The sequence below is a fragment of the Octopus sinensis genome, linkage group LG14 (assembly GCF_006345805.1).
Source record: "Octopus sinensis linkage group LG14, ASM634580v1, whole genome shotgun sequence".
Classification (NCBI taxonomy): domain Eukaryota; kingdom Metazoa; phylum Mollusca; class Cephalopoda; order Octopoda; family Octopodidae; genus Octopus; species Octopus sinensis.
The window spans coordinates 20031935-20059831 of record NC_043010.1 but is presented as its reverse complement, the minus strand read 5'-3'; the positions used below and the strand labels follow the sequence as shown (position 1 = coordinate 20059831).

General features: G+C 38.3%; 2 protein-coding genes and 1 long non-coding RNA gene across 4 annotated transcripts in view; 1 reads left to right on the top strand and 2 right to left on the bottom strand.

Moving 5' to 3' along the window:
- The window catches only part of LOC115219064 (N-acetyl-D-glucosamine kinase), a 21877-nt gene extending 11306 nt beyond the window's left edge, over positions 1 to 10571 (bottom strand). Inside the window, exons 1-4 of one of the 2 annotated variants that reach the window (XM_036508722.1) lie at positions 10168 to 10571; positions 6331 to 6415; positions 5248 to 5346; positions 1722 to 1863 (exon numbers count right to left, since the gene is read on the bottom strand). In XM_036508722.1, the coding sequence (XP_036364615.1) occupies positions 1722 to 1863; positions 5248 to 5346; positions 6331 to 6415; positions 10168 to 10202 (361 nt within the window). In that variant the 5' untranslated portion in view covers positions 10203 to 10571. The remainder of the gene's footprint in view (positions 1 to 1721; positions 1864 to 5247; positions 5347 to 6330; positions 6416 to 10167) is intronic. The other variant, XM_029789125.2, reaches the window with a different exon arrangement.
- Positions 3214 to 27897, top strand: LOC118765908. The gene is made up of 5 exons (XR_005001824.1): positions 3214 to 3306; positions 18335 to 18338; positions 21201 to 21205; positions 26784 to 26790; positions 27887 to 27897. It is a non-coding gene; the product is annotated as an uncharacterized LOC118765908 (long non-coding RNA).
- Positions 16305 to 27897, bottom strand: part of LOC115219020 (pre-mRNA-splicing factor SLU7) — a 28110-nt gene continuing 16517 nt past the window's right edge. The window contains exons 11-15 of the mRNA XM_029789063.2: positions 24830 to 24934; positions 22259 to 22366; positions 20601 to 20678; positions 18881 to 19147; positions 16305 to 16654 (exon numbers count right to left, since the gene is read on the bottom strand). Coding sequence (XP_029644923.1) covers positions 16478 to 16654; positions 18881 to 19147; positions 20601 to 20678; positions 22259 to 22366; positions 24830 to 24934 — 735 coding nt within the window. The 3' untranslated portion in view covers positions 16305 to 16477. The remainder of the gene's footprint in view (positions 16655 to 18880; positions 19148 to 20600; positions 20679 to 22258; positions 22367 to 24829; positions 24935 to 27897) is intronic.

Genomic DNA, 27897 nt, shown 5'->3' with positions numbered 1-27897 from the left:
GCCATGCTACATGGCAGTGAAACATGGACCGTAACTTCTGAGGACATGTATAGGCTTGAAAGAAATGAAGCTGGTATGCTCCACTGGATGTGTAATGTCAGTGTGCATGCACGACAGAGTGTAAGCACTCTGAGAGAAAAGTTGGACATAAGAAGCATTGGATGTGGTGTGCAACCATTCGTCTTGCATCAACATTAGAAGCCAATCTTAAAATCAATATTAGAAATTAATTGCAGCTTGGAAGGTGTTTATAACACACAAAAACCGTTAGATTCACTTCAACATTAAAATTTAATTTGCCAAAATATTCTCGTTGCTTTGAGACTTGTTCAAAGACAAAGTTCCAGGCTGCATCTCAGTGCTTTGCTTGAGAGAATTCCCAGAACATCCAATGTATTTCCGTGGGCAGATGTTGTCAATGCTGCAGCTGTTGCCTAGAGTGCTGTTGCTGTTCTTGCTGTTCATGCTGGTGTTGCTGAAGGTGGTGGTAGCAGCGGTAATGTTATTGCCTCTGCACTTGTTGCTGGTGCTGTACCTGTTGATGTTGTTACCGTTGTTGCTGCTACTGTTGTCGATGTTGCTGTTGTCTTCTTCTTCTTCCAATCAGGACTCACGCCATTAGCCACAAAGAATAATCTCTAATTCCAGCCTACACAAAGCTGCTAAGAATGCGTGTGGCAACTTGAAGATCCACCCACCACACGCAATAGACTGGCGGCTGCACGGGCACAAAAGCTATGTTATTATCCTCATTCAGTAAACGGTGGCTTTTAATGGGTGGAGAGCTGAACAACCCTGGGGTACAGAGGATTTGCAATCTAGACTTAGGGTCTGAAAGTTTACCACACCATAATGGGTTACACCCTGGTTCCTCTGCTTTGTGGCAGAAGTAGGAAGTAAGAGTGAGAGAAAGTTGTGGGTTGTGGTGAAAGAGTACAGCAGGGTTCAATAACTCCCCCCACCCGCGCCAGAGCCTTGTGGAGCTTAGGTGTTTTTGCTCAATAAACACTCATAATGCCCGGTCTGGGAGTCAAAACAGCATTCTTACGACTGCGAGTCCGCTACCCTAACCACTGGGCTATTGCACCTCCACTGTTGCTGTTGTTGGAGCCGGGACTGCTGGTGTTGGCGATAGTGGAGATGGTGGTGGTGTCAGTATTGCCATTGCCAGTGCCGGTTATGGAGAAGGCGTTGTTGTTGTTATTACTATTATTATTGCAGTCTTCGCGAGTGGCGGAGGAGCTGCCATTGCCGTTAGAGGTGTCATTGGCCATGGTTATGTTGGCGTTTCTGCTAGGGCTGCTGCTGTTGCTTTTTGGAGACCGCAAGATGGCAGCACAGCTGGAAACCGATAGCCAATGCCAAAGGGAGATAATCCCCCTATTGTTTACCTTTGTAGTGCAGCTTTTCCCCTCTATATTTTGAAGAGGTTTTAGGCCAACAGGTTTTGGGGTCTGACGATATGCCATAAAACTAAACAGGTCGCGGTCTCAAAGTGACGAAAATATTTTGGCAAATTAAATTTAAATGTTGAAGTGAATCTAACTGTTTTTGTGTATTTTTAAATGGCTTATAAACACCTTCCACACTGCAACTGTTTTTGTTCCAGCACACAATCTCAGATCAGGTCACTTGCTATGCAAGTACATCTCCGTAATAATATTAGAAATCAATATTAAAGTAAAATCAATGCAAAAGGTTTTCTGAGTTTGTTACTTCACCTTTGTCTGAAACGGTATAAAATGCACATTCTGTGTCACTGCAACAATATAGTCCTTCTGATAAATGACTGTAATTCTTCGTGAATCTACTTTTAAGTTCTTGTTGAATTTCTAGTTCGTCTCCTCCACTAAGTGACAGACCCTTTATTGAATAACAACAACAATAACAACAACAATAATAATAATAATAATAATAATAATAATAATAATAATAATAATAATAATATTGTTAGTAGAGTTAAAGGTTGGAATAACCATCTAAGGGATAAAAATATCCATTATACTGCCAGTATAATTACCTATGTTAACCCTGGACATACATATGCAAGCATATTAAGCTCATAGGTTACAGATAATGACAAAGATAAACATGAGTTTATCAGGAATCTAATTTAAAGTAAACAGAAAATAATGATGATGATGATAAATTGATATGAGTATTCCTTGCGATCACAATATAGCAGCGAAAGAATTTGACAAGATCAGTAAATATAAAGACTTGCTAATAGAAATTGAAAAAAATGTGGCATGTCAAGGCGACTACAGTACCAGTGATTGAAAATGATACCAGACTTACCATCCCTACAGGAAGTGCAAAAAATTGTGTTAACTGGAACGACTCATGTACTGAGAAGAGCATTATCGCTGTGAAAACAACATCCATCCATGAATTTATTTATTTATTAATTTTTTAAATACATATTTTACCTGTGAATTTGTGTGTGTAATCTGGGAATGCATACAATGAGCTTCTCTGCCCTAGGTGTACGGAAAACACTCGGCGAGAAACGGAAGAAAATTTGAAGAAAGAAGGAATAATAATAATAATGGTTTCAAATTTCGCCACAATTTCAGGGAAGTGGGTAAGTCAATTACATTGACCTCAGTACACAACTGGTGCTTTATTTTATCAACCCTGAAATAATGAAAAGCAATGTTGACCTCAACAGAATTTCAACACTGAACATGAAGAGGGATGAAATGGTTCCTAAGCATTTTACCTGGTTCTGCCAGCTCGCCACCTTAATGATAATAAAGATAAAAGCAAAGGTAATACAGGTAGCAATTACAGACCAACCATTCATGCTTACCATTAGTATGGAAGCTGTTAAGAGGAATACTTTCAGAAAGCATTGATGAGCATTTCTTCATGCTAAAGCTAATTAATTCTCTTACCTTGTCTGCTATATCGAATAGACTGAATAGTAACAATGAGGATGATGGTGGTGACGATTATGATGATGATGATGATGATGATGATAATGCCGATGGTTTCAAATTTTGGCACAGGGCCAGCAAGTTTGTGGGAGGAGCTAAGTCGATTATATCGACCCCAGTGTTCAACTGGTACTTATTTTATCAATCCTAAAAGGATGAAAAGCAAAGTCGAATCATCATCATCATCATCGTATAACGTCCGTTTTCCATGCTAGCATGGGTTGGACGGTTCAACTGGGGTCTGGGAAGCCAGGAGGTTGCACCAGGCTCCAGAATCTTAAAAATTTGTTTGAAAAGGTCAAACTAGCAGACAGCATCAAGGCATCAGTAGAAAACAGAGAATTTATTGAAAGACTCATCAAGGTAAGTTGATTTTATCTGTTTTTATCTTGTTTCACTCAATAGACTGTGGCCTTATCAAAGAATTCTGAGTCAAATAAATCAACACCAGTACTTTTTGGTTTAAGCCTGGTGCTTATTCATCATCATCATCGTTTAACGTCCGTTTTCCATGCTAGCATGGGTTGAACGATTTTGACTGAGGGCTGGCAACCAGATGGCTGCACCAGGCTTCAATTTTGATCTGGCAGAGTTTCTACTGCTGGATGCCCTTCCTAACGCCAACCACTCTGAGAGTGTAGTGGATGCTTTTTACACGTCACCGGCACAGAGGCCAGATGAGGCTGGCAAATGGCCATGATCGGTTGGTGCTTTTACATGTCACCGACACGGATGCCAGTCAAGGTGGCGCTGGCAGCTGTCACGTTCAAACGGTGCTTTTAATGTGTCACCAGCACAGGTATCTTAACTACAATTTCCATTTGATTTTCATTTTGATGTTGGTGTTAATGTACTTGACTCAATAGGTCTCCTCAAGAACAGTGGGTCACTCTACGATCCAAGGTTTGCACAGCAGGCCGACCTGTGAGCCATGGATTCACTTCATTTGTTGGGTCTTCGAAGTCACAGCATATCTCTAGAGGTCTCGGTCTTTCATCATAGCCTCTGTGAGGCTCAACGTATGAAGGTCATGCTTGACCACCTTGTCCCATGTCTTCCTGGGTCTACCTCTAATAATAATAATAATAATAATAATAATATCACTAATAATAATAATAATAATAATAATAATAATAATATCACTTCCATCTTTATGTCAATTACTCCCATTCACTCTTGTGTAATGTGAGCAGCCATGTATCTCTTTTACTGCAAGAAACCTGTTCAGGCTTCTTCCTTCGTACTCCAGCCTCTCATCACCAAGCACAAAGCTGCCCTTTTTCCACTGTTGTTCCACGCAAAGGAAATCTTAGTATTGTGAGCTGCATAACAATCTCACTGGTACTGATGACACAAAAAAAGACCCCAGTATACTCTGTAAAGTTTATTAATTGCTGGTGGGGACACTATATTTCATTTTATAACCACAATATACTAACAGCTACCTTAACCCTTTCATTACTGTATTTCTGTTGAGATGCTCTGTGTTTCTTTCAATTAATTTTAAATATAACAAAGAATTTAGTAAAATAACTTAGTTTTCTTCAAGCTAGTGTTATGAACATAAATTGTGACTAAGATTTGGTGGAAGATTTTAATTCAGAATTTATGAAAACAAGACATTTGTACTCAGAGCCAGAGCTGGTTTCAGCCGGGTTAGTATCAAAGGGGTTAAGGGTTTATATGTCAATACTATATCCTACTTTGTTGGCAGTGCATTGTTTTCATTTTTAAGTGTATCTCTACAGATTAATTCTATAGAATTTAGTATATCATGGTTGCAAAATAAAAATACAATGTCCCCACCATCTATTGCTATGTACATACCAGTTGTCAGGAAACAAATTGGTCTATCCAAAAGTATTACAAAGCTAAACTTGGTGGTTGTTTAATCAATGTGCTTGTGGATGTTTAATGGATTGGATGTGGTTCTGAAGAAGGAGCAAGAACTCCTGAAATGTGCATATACAACCCATTACCTATTTTACTGTCTTTGGTCACATTCATATACAAAACATTGTAACTCTCAGTACTGGCTATGAATTCTATAGAAAATCTATAGAGACACACTCTGTAAAGTGGTTGGCAGGGGAAGGGCATCAGGCTGTAGAAACCATGTCAAAGTAGACAGTTCTCTGATCTGTCAGATCTGGTCAAACCATTTAACCAGCATTTGGCTTGCCAGCAGGGAAGACAGATGTTAAAAAGACGATGACAACAAACAACAATACATTTTTAATAAAAACAATGCTTTTATCCAGACATGTATGGCATCGTAGAAAAGGAAATACAAGCTATAAGAACTTACCAGTGACTTTAGTTTCAAATCCGGTTTTAAACCAGCTTTCTCCTTCAACTCAGAAATCATACATTCAACTCGCTTGAGACATTCATCAAGTCCAATCAGCTGTTCAATGAAAGATGACAAATAGTAGTACAAATAAGAATTTAAATTTATTTTTTTCGTTTTTGGATTTGGTTTGCAAGATTTTTTATATGATTTCGTGTGTTAAAGCATATTCTGTTGTGTCTGGGGACAGTTATTTTCTTTTTGTGCCTTATAATGTAACACACTCACCAGTAAAATTTCCACTATTGAAAAGGTTGCAAGACACAATGAAAATTTTAGGAAAATAAAAATAAGAAAAAAAAGTGGAAATTTTACCGGTGAGTGTGTTACATTATAAGGCAAAAAAGAAAATTACTCTCCCCAGACACAACAAAATTTATTTTTTGCTATTTAGATTAAGGTATTTAGGCCTTCTGTCTACATCACAAACAATTATTTCAATTGAAATTTCATTGAAAATAATTCCAATGTTTCCTTTTGTTTCTGTCTGTTTTCCTAAGTTCTGCCAGAGTCGACTTTGGTATTAATCTTTCCAGCATCAATAAAATAAGTACCAGTTAAACACTGGGGTTGATCTCTCCCCAGTTGCTGGCCTTGTGCCAAAGTTAGAAAGAGTTGTTACTATTTTTATCAATGTTAATATGTGTCAGTTTCCAACAGTGAAGGAAACATGTAACATCTCTCAAAACGAGGATTCAAAAGTTAGTCTTTAGTATTTAGTCTATGAAGAAACACACATTTATACTATTTCTGAAATAGTCTTATACATTTTTTTTCTTTGTTAGTTGTCCGAGCACTGCATCCTTCAAAACTTCCATGCTTCCTGAGATTCGTCAACACTACACCTGATTTTCTCCCCTCCATACACACGCAAGCATGTGTCTGACTCATACACTGTTCACTTCCCAGACATTTGTACATTACTGCGTATGCTTTATACACACTTTTGACAAGTTGTGGTGCACCTGAGTACTGTATACAATAATTTCATTATTATTATTATATAAATATAACAATAAAATAATTGGAAAGTCTACATACATATTGATTGGTGCCTGGTCCATCTGCTTCTGCTAGAATTTTTCCATTGGCATCAAGTAATATGGCCTTTGATTGTGTTGCACCACTGCAGAATAGAACAAAGGAAGCATAACCTAAACCAGATTCTATGATATTTATTCAGGAAGCGGAGCAAATCGAAGGATTTACAAACCTTTGGCGGCTGCAATTATGCAAGTTGTTATCTCTAAAGTCATCTATCTATTTGGATAATAACTTTCGATGACAACACACCATAGATGATACAGTTCCATATTCTATCACTCTAAAAATTTGGTTAGTTTTCTGTCTTTAAAACGGTCATTGGAGAACTACTCACAGTGTGGCATTTTCCTTCTTTGACAGCCTCTTCTGCTTCCATAAGAACCAACTTCATTTTCAGAGATGTTCATACAACACTTGCAACTCATCTGCCTTAGCTTTTGGTTCCTATTCATAACAAGATGAGCAGCCTTGGAAGAAATGGTTCACAGACAAGTTCTGATACTTAAAAATTTTGTTCCATTCGGCTACAGAAACAGTGACCCTCCCATTTATTGCAGCATCCAGAATGAGGGAAGGAGTCCCTGACAATTTTACATTAAATTCTGATATAATCGAAATTCATGCCAAAGAGATTAGTAGGGGTTCGCTCCCCCTGCTGACAATTTATGGTGTATAAAGGTTGCAGAGTGTTACACCGATAACCAGCAGGCGGAGAGTCTGCCTGGGGTTAAACAAGTAGTAACATTCAACAGACACTTTGATGTGGTGACTGGCTTTACTATTTAGTATATGTCACAACTCCATCTTTTCTTGGGAGTTTATAACTTGCTATTTTGTTTATTTATACGAAATTTCATTAAAAAATTTTTAAATACCCAGTTTTCTGAAAGTTATGAAACAAAGTCAGTGAGGCTGAGACACTTGTACAGGTATACCAAAATCAGCTGGGGTAAAGATCCCTTTTGGGATTTTTTTCCGAATCTGCAAAAAAATCTGCATTTCAAAATTTAAACACACACCCACTCCCTCAATTTCTTAAATTTTCACTTTTTTGAAAAAAATATTTTAGGTGAGATACATAGAAAAATACGGAGATTATGATTCTGAATTTTAAAATAATTTGTAAAATTCAATTTTTCAAAAAATAAATAAATAAATAAACAACCCCGTCAACTTTCTAAATACGAATTACCAAAAGAGAAAAAAATTTTTTTTATGTCATTTTGTTGTGTGTGTGTGTGTGTGTGTGTGTGAGCAAAAAATTTAATGTTTGCATAGCTCTCTCTGACCACATGTTGGGTTATGCTCGTCATGAAACATTAGTTGAGAAAACACTTTAATTTCACTTCTTGTCATAGGACGGAGAGGACGGGGGTTATTTATTTATTGGTTTTGAAAAATTGAAATTTTACAAAAATTTTGTTTTTCAGAATCATAATCTCCGTATTTTTTTGGGATCTTTTCTTTTTGATGGACGGAATTTTCTAGTTGACTAAACAATTTGAAACTTCGTATACTTGTAGAATGTGTCAAAAGAAAACATTATTGTAAACAAAATTGTAATTTGTAACTTTAACGTAGTTTAATTCTTCGAATTTTAACCAATGAAATCCTAGCATTCGAGCTCAAATCATTTGCTGCGTCTAAAAACTCACACACACACACACGTCTTATTCATCCTTCTCGCTTCTGTCTTCTGCTAGAAATAACAGCTATATCTCTTAAATCGATGAATTTCGTCGCCCAATAAAAATATTAACGATATTTTTTGAATATTTTCTTTAATTGTTTTTACCGAAAAGGCTTCTCCCATGGTTTTGAAGGACCAGAAACAACAAAAATAAAACAATAATATGCCTAAAGCGGTCTAGAGTTTGCGCGTGGAGTGTGAGTCATATTGTAAAAATTTGCGAAATATTTTTTCATAACAGAATGCCCCAGCTTGTCGAAAGCTGTGATATAAATTGGGAAAAAAATCCTCGACACCAGTGCGTAATTGGTACTTTATTTATCGACCCCGAAACGTTGAAACATTGACCCTCCCCCCCCACTTCTGGTTTATTTACCTTTTGTGTAAATATGTTGCGGCAAGGGGCAACTCACGAACATGTATGTATGCTTGTGTGCGTATGTGTGTGTACGCTTATATATTAATTACTATGTGCATGTGCAAATGTATATGCATGTGTTTGAGAGAGAGAGTAACAGAGAGAGTGTGTGTGTGCAAGTGCACGTGTGTATTAAACTACGTTAAAGTTACAAATTACAATTTTGTTTACAATAATGTTTTCTTTTGACACATTCTACAAGTATACGAAGTTTCAAATTTTTTAGATAACTAGAAAATTCCGTCCATCAAAAAGAAAAGATCCGTATTTTTCTACGTATTTCGCCAAAAAAATTTTTTTTTTAAGTGAAAATTTAAGAAATTTAGGGAGAGGGGGGGGGGTGAAGGAGTGATTTGAATTGTGAAATGCAGATTTTTTTGCAGATTCGGAACCTCCGCCTTGTAAAAAATAAAAAAAAAATAATCGCAAAGTCCATGATCTTTACTTCCGCCACCAAAATTGATAAGACTTACAATTAAAAAAAAAATCAGATGTTACAATCTTTTTCACATTTATTACTGAAATTTTGTTTTTAACGGATATTAAGTAAATCTTCAGTTTCCGTAAAATCAACTGCGATCGACATTATCACTGCTGGGATGATTAAATAAATAGTTAATAAATACAGGAGTCGATTTAATTAACTATGACCCGCACGCATGGCCTTGGTACCAAACAATTAAAAACCTTGGTCGGGTCAAAGGTCACGAAAAGTAAACACTGGTTTGACATGATAAAAACGGTGTCAGGTGAAACATGTCAACCTTAAATATTTCTCCGCGAGCCCGGATAACGACAACCCTCGGGATAAAAGAATCGCTTTTAGGAACTAATTGCCTAGAAACGACGTGCTACATCCACCCAATTTACAAATAAATCATCATTTTATATAAATGACTACACATTGAGTTATATATTTTAGATATAGGCAGCATTCATGGATTCCACACATTTCGTGTGAACAAACGAAGAAACTTGTGATTAATAAAACTTAATTAATATGACTGAATTGCGTGCTTTAAAGTATATTTTAGAAACAAAAAAAGTTTTAGGATGTTTGGAGATTTTTCGTGGATCCAGTGCGTCGTTCATTCCGGGTTCCGCCCATTTTATGCAGGAGTTCGTTCTTTACAGGCAAATTCGACAATTTCACTAAATTTCTTTTCTATTTATTTGAGATAAAAGTTCAGAAGATTTGAAAGCAAAGATAATGAATTGAGATTCTTTTTTCTTAGTTTCATTCAAATTAAAAAAAAAAATTCATTTCAATCTAAACAAAGATATTTCTGTCCTGAATGAATGTTAACAGAATTAATGACAATTTAATTTAAACAATTAAAGCGCGAACACTTCATGTAAGCGAATAAGTAACGAGTCCAATTCCCGTGTCTACACAATTAAATACTAAGTCAAGTGTTGGAGTCGATGCTATCACTCAACTTTTTCGGTAAAATTCGAAAATTTTACCATATTTTCCTTCAAAACTCGTGTCTAAATTAAAAACAAGTGTGTTATATTTTTAAGTCGGACAGGTAAGTAAAATGAGCCTGTTTCACGTTTTAATGGTTAGTGTGTGAAGGTTTTCGTACAGAGACAAGAAACATGAATGCCAAGATTCTTCTCTTTCAAGTTGATGGATCAGCCGCAAAACAAGCAATATTTCCCCCCTAAGCAACAACAATAAACATCAATATTACAAGAAAGAAAGAAGGAATAAGCAACTTACCCCTCGATTCCAGCGAAATATACATTTTCAGACATGACTCTGGTAATACAAACTAAAGCAGGATATAAAAATTGATCAAGGTTTGTTTAGCGAAGTCTCCACCCCGTTGAAATGATCTGAGCTTACGATGAGATGGGGCGAGGCGACCTCGCGACTAATGGTGAGAGGGAAGAGGCGGCGAAGCGATTTGCAAACAGAAACAAAATTCACGTCTGTTTTGACACGTATAAGGATACAAAACATAGCAACACAACTTTTTGTTGCATGGTCGTGAAATTGTTTGCTAAATATTGATTGAAATGTTAGTATTATTTATTGATAAAGTTATTGTGTGGTGCATATGTCGTAGTAACTGTAACTGGTACTCCGTCGCTAACGACGGTGACTGTGTCCAGTTGATCCGGTCAGCGGCATCGCATGTTTGTGAAATTAACACACAAGTGGCTGACCACTCCACAGATACACGTACAGCGTACCCGTAATGATGTCAGGTTAGATTCAGCATGAAACGGGAATGTGACAAGGCAGGCTCCCTTTGAATTACAGGTACAAATCGTTTTTGCCAGTTGAGTGGACAGGAGCAATGTGAAATAAAGAGTCTTGCTCAAGGAGACAACGTGCCGTAAGAAATCAAAACCACGACCTTACAATTGTGAGTCGAATACACTAACCACAGCAACGCACCTTCACTAAATGGTGCTAGTGCAGCTATGCTCACTGACACCCAACGAAGGGCCATTTGACTAACAAGTACACAACCACTGAACAGGCACATTTCAGCCTCTGCCCAACAGCCATGTTGTCTCTTCTCACTGTCTTTTCTACTATAATGGCCTCTGCTCCTCACAGCTGGCTACTCTCATACCTCTACCCCACTCATCACTTTTGCTACACCCAAACTCCATGGCCCCTGCACTAATCTAGTCCTCCCTCCCCAGAACATATTCCCCCACTGGAATCTCCTCTTCCCAGCTCATACCTTGCTTGTGAGTGTTGACTTGCAGGAAGGATTCAAGACAAACATTAACACGAAAAGCATGACGGGCCACAATCATGGCTGTCAAGCAGGAGTTGACAGGCCACGATCGTGTTCCAGGTAGATGCATTTAATTTATGGGCATTTGTTGGGGTCTAATGACATTCAAACGCTCTGATACCCCCCAGAATGCAAGAGGACTAATAGTTCAACTAATGACTTTCCAGATGATGTAAAACTTGCTACCATTATATTATATTAAGAAGATATTTTAACTATTTGTTTTTTTTATGTGTGCATGGTAGTGTCATTTTCGTAAAATGTGCTTAGCAGTCCATGCTCTGTAAGTGCAAATCCCAGTGCTTTATGGATGAATGACATCAACTGCTCCAATCTTGGGGATCCTGCAAAGATCATGGGTTCTGTCCCTCCCTCTGCACTCAGCGAGTAAAAAACAAAAATATTTCGTCTCTACCCCTGCCACTCACCACTTGTATTATTATTGTTGATGTTATTGATTTGACTCAGGTTTGTTCTTATTCCCAGTGGAACTTGTGTAGTTAGCAAGTTACTACATGTAACCTTAGATATCCACAAGCTTTCAGTAGTCTTTCAAGTGTTTCAGACCCCCTTGATAACTTTTCCTGTCCCTAAGAGACAAACCTTCTGTGGAAGCTCTACATACAGCACATTCATTATTATTATTATTATTATTATTCAGTAGTTTTATTTTTACAGCGTGCTTTCACTTCACTACCGAGCGCAGCTCTGTGTGCCTTGGGTATGTGTTGTGATTTGTTGTGGTGCTCTTATTTTTACTGTATTGAAAGTGTTTTGTGTGCAGTGCCCAGTAGTGCAATTTTCTGTATGTTATATATGTTTGTAAGTCCTGGTGTTTTTGTTATGTATTTGTCTGAATATTTTTTATCATACCTAATGCACCTACTATGATAGGAATTGTTTCTGTTTATTATTATTATTATTATCAGTATTAACAAGGCAGCGAGCTGGCAGAATCGTTAGCACACTAGACGAAATGCTTAGCAGTAGTTCACCCATCGCTGCATTCTGAGTTCCTATTCCACTGAGGTCAACTTTTCCTTTCATCCTTTCAGGGTCAATAAACTAAGTACCAGTAAAACACTGGGGTCGATGTAATCAACTAGTCCCCTCCCCAATGATTTCAGACCTTATCTACAGTAGAATGGGTTATTATTATTATTATCATCATCAAGGCAGCAAGCTGGCGGAATCATTAGAACGTTGGATGAAATGCTTAGCGGTATTTCACCCATCGCTGTATTCTGAGTTCAAATTCTGCTGAGGTCGACTTTGCCTTTCATTCTTTTGGGGTTGACAAATTAAGTACCAGTTACGCACTGGGGTCGATGTAATCAAGTAGTCCTTTCCCCCCAAATTTCAGGCCTTGCGCTTTTAGTAGAAAGGATTATTAATATTATTATTATTATCAAGGTGGCAATCTAGCAGAACTGTTAACATGCCAGGCAACATACTTAACATCATTTCATATGTCTTCACATTCTGAGTTCAAATTCTGCTGAGGTCAACTTTGCCTTTCATCCGTTCATGGTCAATAAATTAAGAACCAATGAAGCACTAAGGTCGATGTTATTGACTATCCCCCTCCCCACAAATTCCATGCCTTGTGCCTATAGCATAAAGGTTTATTATTATTATTATTATTATAAGGTGGATGCTCAGAGAGTGTCACCACTAGAATACGAATAGCCTGGGCAAAGTTCAGAAAGCTCCTACCCCTACTGGTGACAAAGCGTCTCTCGCTCAAAGTGAAAGGTAGATTGTATGACGCATGTGTGCGAACTGCCATGCTTCATAGTAGTGAAACATGGGCTGTGACTGCAGAGGACATGCGTAGACTTGAAAGGAATGAAGCTAGCATGATCCGCTGGATGTGTAATGTCAGTGTGCACGCACGACAGAGTGTGAGCACCCTGAGAGAAATGCTGGACATAAGAAGCATCAGATGTGGTGTGCAAGAGCGACGCTTGCGATGGTATGGTCATGTACTGCGGATGGATGAGGAGAGATGTGTGAAGAAGAGCCACTTCCAAACGGTTGAAGGTATCAGGGTGAGAGGTAGACCAAGGAAGACATGGGATGAGGTAGTCAAGTTTGACCTCAGAGCGTTGGGCCTCACTGAGTTCAAATTCCACCAAGGTTGACTTTACCTTTTGGGGTTGATAAATTACGTACCAGTTGCACACTGGGGTCAATCTAATCAACCAGCCCCGCTCTGCAAAAATTTCAGGCCTTGTGCCTAAAATAGAAAGGATTGTTACCATTATTATTAGTATTATTATTGTTATTATTAAGGAGGCAAGCTGGCAGAATTGTTAGCAGGCCGGGCAAAATGCTGAGCGGTATTTTGTCTGCCACTATGTTCTGAGTTCAAATTCTGCCAAGGTTGACATTACCTTTCATCCTTTCAGGGTTGATAAATTAAGTACCAGTTGCATACTGGGGTCGATGTAATCAAATCATCCCCTCCCCCAAAATATTTCAGGCCTTGTGCCTAGAGTAGAAAGGACCATTATTATTATTGTTGTTGTTACCTTCTTTTTCTTGTAGACATTCACAGCACAACCAAGCACAGCTGTTTGCCTTGAGTATCGTGCATTGTTTTCAGTTGGTTTTTTTTTTTTTATTAGTGCCTTGACAGTATTCTTGATAGCATACAGCGTATGGTGCCTAGCTGTGCTATTTTCTGAATGCTGCTGGTCTCGAAAGGCTCCTGTATAAGTGGCACGTAAAAAGCACCATGTGAATGTGGCCGATGCCAGTGCCGCCTGACTGGCTCCAGTGCCAGTGGCACATAAAAAGCACCCACTATACTCTCAAAGTGGTTGGCGTTAGTAAAGGCATTCAGCTGTAGAAACATTGCCAGATCAGATTGGAGCCTGGTGCAGCCTCCTGTCTCACCAGTCACCAGTCAAACCGTCCAACCCATGCCAGCATGGAAAACGGGCGTTAAACGATGATGATATGCATAGGTGCAGCTCATGGCTGTGTGGTAAGAAGCTTGCTTCTCAACCACAAGGTTCCGTGTTCAGTCCCACTGCATGACACGATGGGCAAATGTCTTCTGCTATAGTTTCAGGCCGACTGACACCTTGTGAGTTGAATTGGTAGATGGAAACTGAAAGAAGCCTATCATAGATATCAATGTGTGTGTCATTGTTTGTCCTCTACCACTGCTTGACAACCAGTGTTGGTCTATGTCCCTGTAACTTAGCAGTTCAACAAATGAGACTGATAGAATAAGTACTAGGGTCGATCCATTCGACTAAAAGCTCTTCAGGGTAATGCCCCAGCATGGCCAGTCAAATGACTGAAACACATAAAAGATATAAGATACTTGTTATGTATTTGTCTGCATTTTGGGGGTTTTTTAAAAATAATTCCCAAAGCACTTACCATTACAGAGATTGTTTTTATTCTTTTTAATCCCCAATATTTCTGTTTCCAGATCTTTATATTAGGATAATTTCTCCATGTCTTTGAGAAACTACATTATCATCTAGTGAGAATGATTTTATCAGTTAGGAAGCATTTCCACTGCTTGATAACAATATCTGGTTAATTAGCCTTGATTTCCTTGTCATGATGTAGTGGCATATCGCATAATAAGGTCACTTAGTCTAGGAAATATTTCTGGGGATTTGCCTGTATCATCTGTTTTCTTATGGGAATTCAGAATGCTCAAACAGCTGTTTGCAGCATTGATTTTTTTTTCATTCTCTGAAATGCTTGGTTAAATAATTTGACCAGTTACAGAGAATTCAAGGCTCTTTTCAGTCAACTTTCTCTTTTATCCTTCCTGGAAGGCAGGGATCAATAAAACAAGTCAAATACTGGGACCAATGTGATTTATTTCACATTGCTATTTACAAAGGCAGCGAGAGCGGGCAGAATCGTCAGCACACTGGGCAAAATGCTTAACGGTATTTCATCTGTCTTTATGTTCTGAGTTCAAATCCCGTTGAGGTCTACTTTGCCTTTTATTCTTTTGGGGTCAATAAATCAAGCACCAGTAAAACACAGGGGTTGATGCAATCAACTAGTTACCTCCCACCAAAATTTCAGGAATATTATTTTAATTGCAAACAGGTGCAGCTTGGCTGACAGGAAAGGCATCTGGTCTAAGAAAACCTGCCTCAATGAATTTTATCTGACCCATGCAAGCATGGAAAAGTGGATGTTAAAACAATGCAGATGATGATGATGATGGTGATGACTCATCTCACAAAAAAAAAGGTGTGTTTTCTGATAAAAAAATGTCAGGTGAGCACTGCATTTGAACTTTGGACATAAATGCTCCAGTCTGAAAGTAGATAGCTTGATTACTTGGCTACGTTGACATTTTAAATGCACAATTTGATGGCAGGGTTACATCCTCAATTTATCTTTTAAACATTCTGGGTCTCTTTTTATTTTATTTTTTTTTGTTTTGTTTTGTTTATGTTATTGTTGGTTTGATTTTGAAGATAGAAGATTAAAAAATTCAATATATTCATATTCATAGACACAGGAGTGGCTGTGTGGTAAGTAGCTTGTTAACCAACCACATGGTTTGGGGTTCAGTCCCACTGTGTGGCATGTTGGCCAAGTGTCTTCTATAGCCTCAGGCCCACCAAAGCCTTATCAGTGGATTTTGTAGACGGAAACTGAAAGAAGCCCGTCGTTTATATATATGTATGTATGTGTGTGTACCCCAACATCGCTTGACATTGATGCTGCTGTGTTTACCCCCCCCCATAACTTAGTGGTTTGGCTAAAGAGACCGATAGAATAAGTACTAGGCTTACAAAGAATAAGTCCTGGGGTCGATTTGCTCGACTAAAGGTGGTGCTCCAGCATGGCTGCAGTCAAAATGACTGAAACGAATAAAAGAATATCCATCCTTCTCGGAGAGAAGGAGGTGGGGTGATCTGAGAGTGATTTCGTTGCTATTTCATGAAGGTCGAGCAATTGTGTAGAGGCAGAATTTCTCATTAATTCTGATTCATTAATATTTGATAAGGATTATGGTAGTGATGATGATGACAATGACGATGATGATGAGGATGATGATGATGGCAGTAATGGACACTTAGCTATATTGAAAAATACTGATTAGAATAAAAATAAACGAAGAGGTTTTAATTGGGTACAAGTTTATACAGAAGCATGTAATGGTGGTTGGGGGGGGGAATTGAAAAAATGTTTGTAAATAACAAAGAGATATTTGGAAATATTACATATAAACAAAAATAAAAATTGCATAAATTGTTGATGGAATTTGCACCAAAACTATCAGTCATCAAAGTGAGCCATTGGATCATCCAATCGGAATTGTTTGATGCGATAAGCCTCCATTTCTTCTTCTGTCGGAGCTTTTGATTCATACATACTGTTGTAAGGACGTTTACGCTCGTCCATTTTAAGGTAGTTGTCAGCCCATCGTTGATGTTCCTCTTCAGCCTTGAGCGCCTACAGAGAGAACAAAGTTAAAACAGTCTTCACACTTCACCAATTTCAAAGAAAAAAGTTTTTACTCTAAGAATATTTTTCAATTAGGGAGACTAAAGAGATTAGAAATAAGGATTATTAGTGAACTTGAGGGATAAATTTGACCCCTTTGCTACTATATTACTGTTAGAAAACACTGCATTCGTACCAATTAATTTTGAAACTAACAAAGAATTTAGTAAAATGATTTTGTCATTATTAAAGCTGGTGCTTGGAACTTGAATTAACAAGGAATTTTGATGGAAAGTTTTGACTGAGATCACTTTAAAGTAGGGGTTCTCAAACATTTGTTATCTATGGACCCTTTGATTACTATTTTATTCTGGTGGACCCCCATAACCATTCGCTGTTTAAAAACTAGTTTTATAGAACTTTCTTTCAAAATCCCTATTTTGTTTTTCTCACATTGACTTGTGTTGGTTGAATTATATAAAATGTTAGAGAAAGAAACCCAGCTGTTTCTTGCGATACACACCAATACATACATCTAAAGCAAATTTACTATTTTGTTGCATGAGCCCCTAGAAATCTTATATGGATCCCAGTTGAGAACCATTTCAAGCATAAAGCTTATATCATAAAAGTAAGGGTGGTCTCAGATTGGTTGGTATCAAAAGGGTTAAGGGACTCTTTCAGTTTTTTCTTCTTTTCATCCATATCTTTATAACATGAAAGTTTATAGTTATTTGCCTGAGGGGTTACTCTGTACAGACAGCCTGGTGTATAGCTGTTTGTGCAAGGGGTTTCCCCATAGTGACAACCAGCTTTATGGCTATTTGCCTCAGGGGTTTCTTTATATTGGTTTCAAATTTTGGCACAAACTCAGCAGTTTTGGGGGAGGGGGTAAGTCGATCCCATCAATCCCCAGCGTTCCACTGGTACTTATTTCATTGACCCCGAAAGGATGAAAAGCAAAGTTAACCACAGTGGAATTTAAACTCAGAATGTAAAAACAGACAAAATGTCATTAGCCATTTGCCTGGCATACTAACGAATCAGTCAGCTCGGCACTTAAAGAGAAATCCTTTCTACTAAAGGCACAAGGCCTGAAATTCTGAGGGAGAGGACAAGTCGATTACATTGACCTCAGTATTCCACTGGTACTTAATTTACTGATCTCAAAAGGATAAAAAGCAAAGTCAACCACATCAGAATTTATGTTCAAACCAACCAGATCTAACACCTCATACCTATCCTACAATGTCATTCTAAATATAAACAGTCACATCATCGAAATCTCTAGGCTACATAATTTGAACCAGATACAGCTAGTTTAAATCAGGAAATTATGTAACCCAGTTACACTAAAACATTAATAGCAAAATTGATGGGGAGAGGAGATGAAAACAACAACTATAAAGATTATATTATATTATCAGCTTTTAACATGTCTTCCATATTAGCATGGATAAGATGGCTCGATAGAGGCTGGCAAGGTTGGAGAGCTGAACCAGGCTCCAATTATCTGTTTTGGCATGGTTTCTACAGCTGGGTGTGCTTCCTGACACCAACCACTTTACGGAGTGTACTGGGTGCTTTTTATGTGGCACCAACACTGACACGGTCACCAAGTAACTTGCAAAGCAAAGAGCCCCTCAGCTGGGAGAGGGAGTGGAACTGAGGGAAAGGGATGCGAGCCAGATGAGTGGTTATATAGATCTGGTCAGCCCGAGGCTATAGTAGAAGATACTTGCCCAAGGGGCTGTGCAGTGAGACTGAACCAGGAACTACAAGGCTGAGAAGCAAATCTTTTAACCACACTGCCATGCCTGCGTCTAGCAACAAAACTGTGCAATGCCAGGGCCGTCTGACTGGCTCTCGTGCCAGTGGCACATAAAAAGCATCATCCAAACACAGCCAATGCTAGTGCCACTTGACTGACTCCCGTACCAGTGGCACATAAAAAGCACTCTCCGAAAGTGATCGATGCCAGCACTGCCTGACCGGCTCCTGTGCCAGTGGGATGTAAAAAGCACTCACCCCACTCTCAGAGTGGTTGGCATTAGGAAGGGCTTCCAGCTGTAGAAACATTACTAGATCAGATTGGAGCCTGCTGCAGCTGCTGGCTCTCTAGACCTCAGTCAAACCGTCCAACCCATGCCAGCATGGAAAGCAGACGTTAAATGATGATGATGCCGTTTTTGCTCGTTTATTTTGTTCAGTTTTATTAAAGACTCACAGACTTACCTTAGCCATACGTTTCTTCTTTTTCTCTTCTTCATCTTCAGAACTTGAACTGCTATCACTGCTACTGTCACTGCTGCTGCTGCTGCTGTCACTGCTGCTGCTGTCACTACTACTACTACCACTGCTGCTACTACCACTACTACTGCTGCTACTACTACTACTACTTTTCTTAGACTTTCTTTCCTTCTTGTGGCTTGAGTTCTTCTTTGAGGATTTTGTCTTGGGATGTTTGCTGTTTTTCTCTTTTGCTCTTCTTTCTTGATGTTGCTAAAAAAACCAGACAGGTGGAGAGGAGGAACAGGAGAAAGAAAAATTTATTATTCTACAACGAATGTGGACAATTTTGAAAATTAAAATAAAGAACACTTCTCAATGAAGAGTAAACAAACGATATTCAACAACCTCCTCATTAGAAATTTACTATTTTAAAATCTCACAACGAGAGATATCCAGCAACAGTACTTTGGCGTAAAGATTGTTTGCCAACACAACATGGCAGTCCTGGTTTAGGATGAATGTTGCTGTAATTTTAGCCCCAGGAGACATTGTCTCCAGCTGGCTATACGACACGATCTGTGTCCTTATATTATCGAACAAAGGAATCTAGCACCCCCACTCAGCTCAAAACATAAGGGCATAGATCGTATTGTATAGCCAGCTGGAGGCGATGTCCCCTGGGGCTAAATTACAGAAACATTCAACCTAAACCAGGACTGCCATGTTATGTTGGCAAACAATCTTTACTCCAACCTCCTGATGTTTGAACGACATTATCCATTCAATGTGAAGACATGTGGCTTAGTGGTTAGTGCATTCGGCTCACAATCAGAAGGTTGTCAGTTCAATTCCTGGCAATGCACTGCGCCCTTGAACAAGACACTTTATTTCACATTTTTCCAGACCACTCAGCAGGTAAAAATGAATTGTACCTATAAATCAAAGGGCTAGCTTTGCCTCATTTTGTGTCGTGCTGAATCTCCTTGAGAACTACATTAAGGGTACATGTGTCTGTGGAGTACTCAGCCATATGCACTTTAATTCTCATGAGCAGGCTGTTCTATTGATCCAATTAACTGGAACACCTTGTCACAACCGACGGAGTGCCGGTTTGGTTTGATCAGTTCCATACATCGATGGACTTCAAAAGATGAACACAGAAATAATTAAAAACAAACAATAATTAAACATAATCAGATTTAATATTTCAACAAAATCAAATTCTGTATTTTTGGGTCTTTATTTTTTTAGCTTTTATGTTGCAAATGGTGAACAACAGCATCACAAGTGACAGGTATTTAGAAGGCTAATTACTGGCCCATGCACTTTTGATGGAGAGAGTAACAAGGGAGTGTCTACAACTTAGGAAAGAACAATTATTGCAAAGGACTTTTCGGCAAATTGGCTTCTTTGTTGGTGTTCTTTTTTTCTGATAGATAGACAGATAGATATACAGGTATACAAACATACATGCACACAATAGGCTTCTACATAGTGTCTGCTTCTCAAACTCAGTCACAAGACATTAGTTGGTGGTGGGACTATCATAGAAGACACTTGCCCAAGGAGCCACGCAGTAGGACTGAACCCATAATTACATGATAGCTAAGCAGGCCCCTCAATTATATGGCTACAGTTGCACCAAAGTTTTTTGCTTTTTTTACTATTTTCATAGCAATATTTTTTTAAAATTAAAACAATCAGACAAATATAAGAAAATTACCTGAAGAAGTGACTTTGGTGGTTCAATTTGTTTTGGAGGTCCAGACAGTAAATTATTTTCAATTTCCAGTAAATCAGACTGAGGAAAACAATTGTAAAAGAAAAAAGAATTTTAACAAGAATTAAAATATTAAATCGTAACAGTTAAAGATTAATAATAACAACCACCACCACCAGGCAGTGGCTCTCATGACTTCTGTTCTTCATTGATTGGAAGTATTATCATATACATTAGAAAATTACTATTTTTAAATCTCACAACATGAGATATTCAGCAACAGTACTTTGTAGTAAAGATTGTTTGCCAACACAACATGGCAGTCCTGGTTTAGGATGAATGTGACTGTAATTTTAGCCCCAGGAGACATTGCCTCCAGCTGGCTATACGACACAATCTATGTCTTTATATTTTCAAACAAGGGAATCTAGCACGCCCACTCAGCTCAAAACAATATCTGTGTATCGCGATTTCCAGGTTATTTCCCTTCATCAGCACAGCATACTTGCTTGGCTAGAGGTGGTACTGCCAAAATCCTGTTCGAAATATATAGTTTTCAAAGTGACAACTAATCACTGATTTATAAATTAGAAAATTATACAGATATTGTTTTGAGCTGAGTTAGATTCCTTTGTTTGAAAATATAAAGACACAGATTGTGTTGTATAGCCAGCTGGAGACGATGTCTCCTGGGGCTAAATTACAGCAACATTAGTCCTAAACCAGGACTGCCATGTTATGTTGGCAAACAATCTTTAATATCATATAAATGTTTTGTCTTGGTAGAAAAGATGGGCCACAAAAAATATTCTGTTCAACACCACAGATTTGCTTGTCAGTAACTCTGAGCATTTCTGATCATGAGCAGGAGTAGTGGGGTGAGTGTCATAGCTATGTGCTGAGAGGAATTCTTTGAGATTTGAATAATTCACCCCTGGAAACATGGGTATTTCATTCATCGTCCTTAAACAACCTTTATTCAGGGATCTTTTGAGCAGGATGGGCTACTCAACTTGAAGAAAATTCTAACTGGGCCCCATTTGCAAAGTCATGTGCACTGTTTATTTTGATATGAGGTCACCATGTTGCACATATGGTTGTGATGCATATGCCTGGTGTACCCTTATCAGATGGGAAGTCATGATATGTATATTGGGTCTTATATATTTGTACCCCAGCATCACTCTGATGGCATGCACTGTGCTCTCGCTCATAACAGTAATTATAATTGGTGCATTAGGGATAACGGAGATTGCACTGGAACATCCTGTAGAGCTTCTACAAAAGATTTGCCTCTTAGGAACAGGAAAGATCACCAGAAGGGTTTTGAGCACTTGATGGCATATTGAAAGCATCTAAGGTCATAGTTAGTAACCAGCTACCCACTGAAGTCCCACCTGGAATAAGACCAATCTCAAGTCTAGAAGATAATAATCACTATAATAATTATTAGTTTCAATTTTTGGCACAAGGCCTGCAATTTTAGGAAGAGGGGTCGGGAGGGATAGATGATTACATTGACACCAGCATTTGGCTGGTACTTAATTCTATCAACTCTGAAAAAGCAAAGTCAACATTGGTGGCATTTCACCTCAGAAAGTCCTCTTTAACAAATCTTCCACAACCTCAGACAAACAGACAGACAGACAAGAGAAACTTACATTGTTAGCGTCTTTACCAGCTTCTCCAGTGCAGTAACTGCCTTTTATTAATGAATGACAACACTTGAAACCCCATTGGCCTTCTTTCCAGTAAGAACCCCAAACACTCTGGAAACAAATAAAAAAGACAAAAATATTACTCAAAATATTTTACATAAATAATTTTTCAATATTTTGAAATTTTAAAATACAATTCCTGAAGAGCCATGGAAGAAATTTAGAAATAATTATTTGGTTCTTCAGCATAAAACTGGAGACTTTTAGATTAGGGATGTCAAACATGGAACCCTTCATTATGTTTAGCTCAACACCAGGTTCAATTTTATAATAGAAAAAAATCTGTTATATTTTAATTAAAAAAAATTTTGTAACAAAATATATACATATATATATATATATATACATGTAAGCAAACCCCCCCCCCACCCCACCGTCCAATGGACGGTGCTGAGTTGTCAAACATTTAAACCAAATTTTCTCAAAACAACTTGTCCGACCGTCCCATTTTGTGACATTATTTCAAGCCAGCCAGCTTTTTTTGCACAAACTGCATGTGCATTTTTCTCGCGTACGCGTAGTATCGATCGCAACAGCTGATGTACTTGCACGTACAAATGCACGTTCGCATGGCTTTATCAATCACATTCTCACCTGGAATCAATTTTTGTAATTTTTTCAAGACTTATACATGCCCTGATACCATCGGTATCTACATATCAAATTTGAGTGCAATCAGATGGAGGATGCCCGAGATCCTAGAAAACAATATACACAGACAGACAGAACGGATTTTATATAATAGATATATATATCACTAGCATCCATTCAAGGTTGGATCCAGAATAAAGTAGTAATTAGTACTGACTCTGATTAGTCAAATTAGTACATCTTAAGGAATCATTTATTGCAACCAATGAGAAAGAAATTTATTAATCTACAGGCTAAAAGATGTGGCTTATTTCCCCTTCACTTTGTCTATACACAGTGAATCAAGAAGGTTTCTTTCTTTTTTTCCAATAAATGCACATGCTCATCTGAATGCAAAGCTTTTGCAGCTGAGACTGCAAGATTTGTCAAGAATTGTATGCATTCATTTGAACAATTTTTACCTCTGTTCTCACTGTAACGATTCTTATTCAATGAGACTGTATATACAAGGGGTTTTCAACCTCTTTAATGTCTGAGCCAGATCCCAAAACTAGACTTTTCTTGGGGCTTCACACCAAACAAAAGTACAACACAATTTAAAGAAAAATTCATACTATTGAGGGCCACTGAAAGGATGCTTGAGGGCCACATGTGGCCCTGAGAGTTGCTATTGCAAACTGCTGGTGTAGACAACAGGCTTGAAAAAAAAAACTTTGTGAGATTGGTAGAAATGGTGCAAAAGCTTGTTGGCTCTCCTTGTGTAGCAGACTTCATCAATCACCAACTTTAAAACTACCATCTGACCAGTAACCCTTTCATTGCTGTATTTATCTTGAGATGTTCTGTGTTTCTTTCAATTACTTTAAATATAACAAAGAATTTAGTAAAATAACTTAGTTATCATTCAGCTAGTGTTAGAAACATAAATTATGACTAAGGTTTGGTGGAAGATTTTAATTCAAAACTTTTGAAAACAAGACATTTGAACTCAGAGCCAGAACTGGTTTCAGCTGGGTTGGTATCAGAAGGGTTAAGTACCTTTCACAGAGTTCACATTATTCTCTGGTTTGACAATAATTTCTGCTCACCAGTTTTGGAGGAGACACCATATTAAGGCTGCTCATGTTCTCCCTCTCAGAAAGCCATTAAAAATAGAATTTATTCCCCTTAAAATGCAATCCAGATCATTGTACTATCAATCTTTTTCATCTTTATGTTTGATTCAGGAACAATTAAGAAAACCCAAATCATACAACAGTATCAAACTTTATTTACTCATTCTTATCCTAAATCCTTTCACACAATCATGTGGTGTTGGTGCCACATAAAAAGCACCCAGTCCACTCTGTAAAGTGGTTGGCATTAGGAAGGGCATCCAGTCATAGAAACCATATAAGGCGGCGAGCTGGCAGAAACGTTAGCACTCCGGACGAAATGCTTAGCGGTATTTCGTCTGTTTTATGATCAGAGTAGTTTAGTGGTAAAAATGTGATCCCAGCATGTGTCACTTTTTTTTTTTTTTAGAAATGGTTTCGGTTCGAGACATAAAGTTATATGCTACTGCATCCTTACAAGGCGGCAAGCTGGCAGAAACGTTAGCACGCCGGGTGAAATGCGTAGCCGTATTTCGTCTGCCGTTACGTTCTGAGTTCAAATTCTGCCGAGGTCGACTTTGCCTTTCATCCTTTTGGAGTCGATTAAATAAGTACCAGTTACGCACTGGGGTTGATATAATCGACTGTCCTTGTTTGTCCTCTCTGTGTGTGGCCCCTTGTGGGCAGAAAAGAAATAAGAAACCAGGCGAAAAACAAACTATGGAACCTGGTGTGGCTCCTGGCCCTGCTAGCTCCTATCAAACCATCCGACCTATGGAGAACAGATGGCAATGATGATGATATTGAATAAAATCTAACACAAACTTACTGTGTGGTTATTTGGATAAACATCTTCTTCGTAGCGTGACTTGATAGATGCCTTCTCTTGGCCTTTGATAATCGTCCCATGACGTGAATACTCAACATAATCTTCCTAAATATCAAAATATACAGAAAAATGTTCAAATATAAATACTCCAGTTCTATATTTAAGAGATGAAGAATCATGTACATTATTTACATTTGACGGATATTTGTCATATACCCTCCAGCCTTCATCAAGCAGTGACCTAACTAATAATAATAATAATAATAACAATAACATTGGAAAATACCTTAGAAATGAGAACCCAGGTTCAAAATTTCCCCAAAACACCTGATGAAGGCTGGAGAGTATATATCAGCCGAAACGTTGTGTTAACAACAAACAAGATGAGGACAAATATCCATCAAATGTAAATAATGTATAAACACCCTCCACCTCACCCCCACGTTGTGAAATATCGAAGATGAAACAGAATAATCTGAGGCAGATGTAATAAACTTGTATAAAAAGACCCCCTTCGGTCATGAATGACCATGGGATTGCACCTAGAAAGTTACCCTCCTAGACACAAGTCCGGGCAAGGTTGTTTATGGAAGGCCAGCAGTCGCCCATGCATACCAGCCTCCCCTCTCCACGCCACCAGTGTTATCCAAGGGAAAGACAAAGGTCGATACAGCTTGACACCAGTGACGTCGCAACTCATTTCTACAGCTGGAGTGAACTGGAGCAACGTGAAATAAAGTGCCTTGCTCGAGAACACAACACGCAGCCCGGTCCGGGATTCGAGCTCACAACCTCACGATCGTAAGCTCGACGCTCTAACCAATGAGCCATGCGCCTTCACTTGTATAACATTGTATAACATTAGGATTTTAATAGTCAAAGGTTTCGTCCTTCAAATACTTGTATCACTAACAGACATGCACAATTTATACAAAGTGAGAGGCATAGGTGCATTTGTTAGTGTTGTTGGGCTGTTTTTATGCAACAACACTCAATGAATTGATTGAAAACCTCTTTCCAAGATAATATCAACTGCTTTGTAAAGACACCATATTTCGTTTAGCAACTATAATATACAACCAAGTATATGAAAGGTTTATGGATCAATAAAGTGTCCTGCCATTTTGTATTAGCAGTTATCTCAACAAATATTCCATAGAATTTAGAGCCAACACTGAACGTTATGTTTCGTATATGAACACAATCAAAATCACTGACGTGGTCGATGACAGCACTACCTGTTTGGCACACGTGCCAGTGGAACCTTAAAAGCATTATCTGAGCTTGATTGTTTCCAGGGCCACTTGACTGGCTCCCGTGCTGGTGGCACATAAAAAGCACCATTCAAGTGTGATTGTTGCCAGCATCGCCTTACTGGTACATGTACTGGTGGCACATGAAAAATAACATTTGAGCGTGGTCGTTGCCAGTGCCACCTGACTGGCCCTCATGCTGGTGGCACGTAAAAGCAGCCACTACACTCAGAGTAGTTGGTATTAGGAAGGGCATCCAGCTGTAGAAACTTTGCCAAATCAGATTGGATCCTGGTGCAGCCATCTGGTTCGTCACTCCTCAGTCAAACTGTCCAACCCATGCTAGCATGGAAAGCAGTGTTTACATTGATGTATTCATATACAAAACATTATAACTTTCAGTACTGGCTCTGAATTCTGTAGAGAAAGCTTAAAAGTAAAAGATAACAGGCACAAATGAATGAGGAGTGGGTGCAGTATCCAAGTCAGTCATATAAAAACAAGGGAGGGAAATCTAGTTGAAATAGCCACATGTAAGGCAAGAGCGATGATGAGAACAAAGATCAAATGAGAGTGGGTGGAAGAATGGTTAAGTAAGAATGGTTATTGAAGAGAATTAGAAAGTTACAGAAAGAAGGGAGGCAACTCAGGTTTCAGAAAAGGTGGGGGCGGGGGAGAGAGACGGACAGACAAACGAACAGAGAAAACGTGTAAAGGTAATTTTTGTTTCATCTTTTATCAATAAGATTAAGAAGTAAATATGCTTTAAACCAGGGCTTTGCAAACCTTAAATATGAAAAATCCAGTAACAAAATTTAATTTCTTTTCACCTCCAAACAAGTTAACTGAACATTAAGAAACAATGGCTATTTGGGTTAAATTTGATATAGCTGACACCAATGGTTTCTAAATGAAACTCAATACTCATCTTCTGTTTTAAATCAATTCACATCAAGGTTTTGAATTGAGGCTGTGTTGTAAGAAGTTTCCTTTCCAACTATGTGGTTCCAGGTTCAGTTCCACTTCATGACATTTTGGGCAAGTGTCTTCTACTGTAGCCTTGGGCCAGCCAAAGCCTTGTGAGTGGAATTGATAGACAGAAATTGAAAGAAGCCCACCATGTGTGTGTGTGTATGTATATATATATATATATATATATATATATATATATATATATATATGAGAAATAATTAAGATTCAGTTGAATTAGGTACTTAAATTGAGGCACCAAGCCAGTTCGGTATAGTCCATGCACTTCACAGTTACGTGAATAAAAATCAAATAAAAAACAAGGGTGTTACAGCCACTTCAAGCCACTCCATTTAATCAATCAATGAAAACATTACATCAATTTGAAAGGAACTGCTCTCTTCAGACGCAGTTGAACATATGTTTTGGCTTCTAGTACTGATGTAAATTGTGCTAAAAAATGGTTTATTCTTTATATTGGAAAGGGTCATCTGCATCTGAGGAGAGTGGTTCCTTTCAAATTGATGTAATGCTTTCATTGATTGATCAAATGGAAACAGCCATAATGCACTGATGCCTGGACATCCTTGTTACTTATTTGCTTTATATATATATATATATATATATATATATATATATACAAACACAGACACACACGTGTGTGTCTTTGTGTCTGTGTTTGTCCCCCACCACCACCTGACAACTGGTGTTGATTCATTTATGTCCCCATAACTTAGAGGTTCAGCAAAAGAGACCAACTGAATAAGTACTAGGCTTAAAGAATAAGCACTGGGGTCAATTCATTCAACTAATATCCTACAAAGTGGTGCTCCAGCATGGCCACAG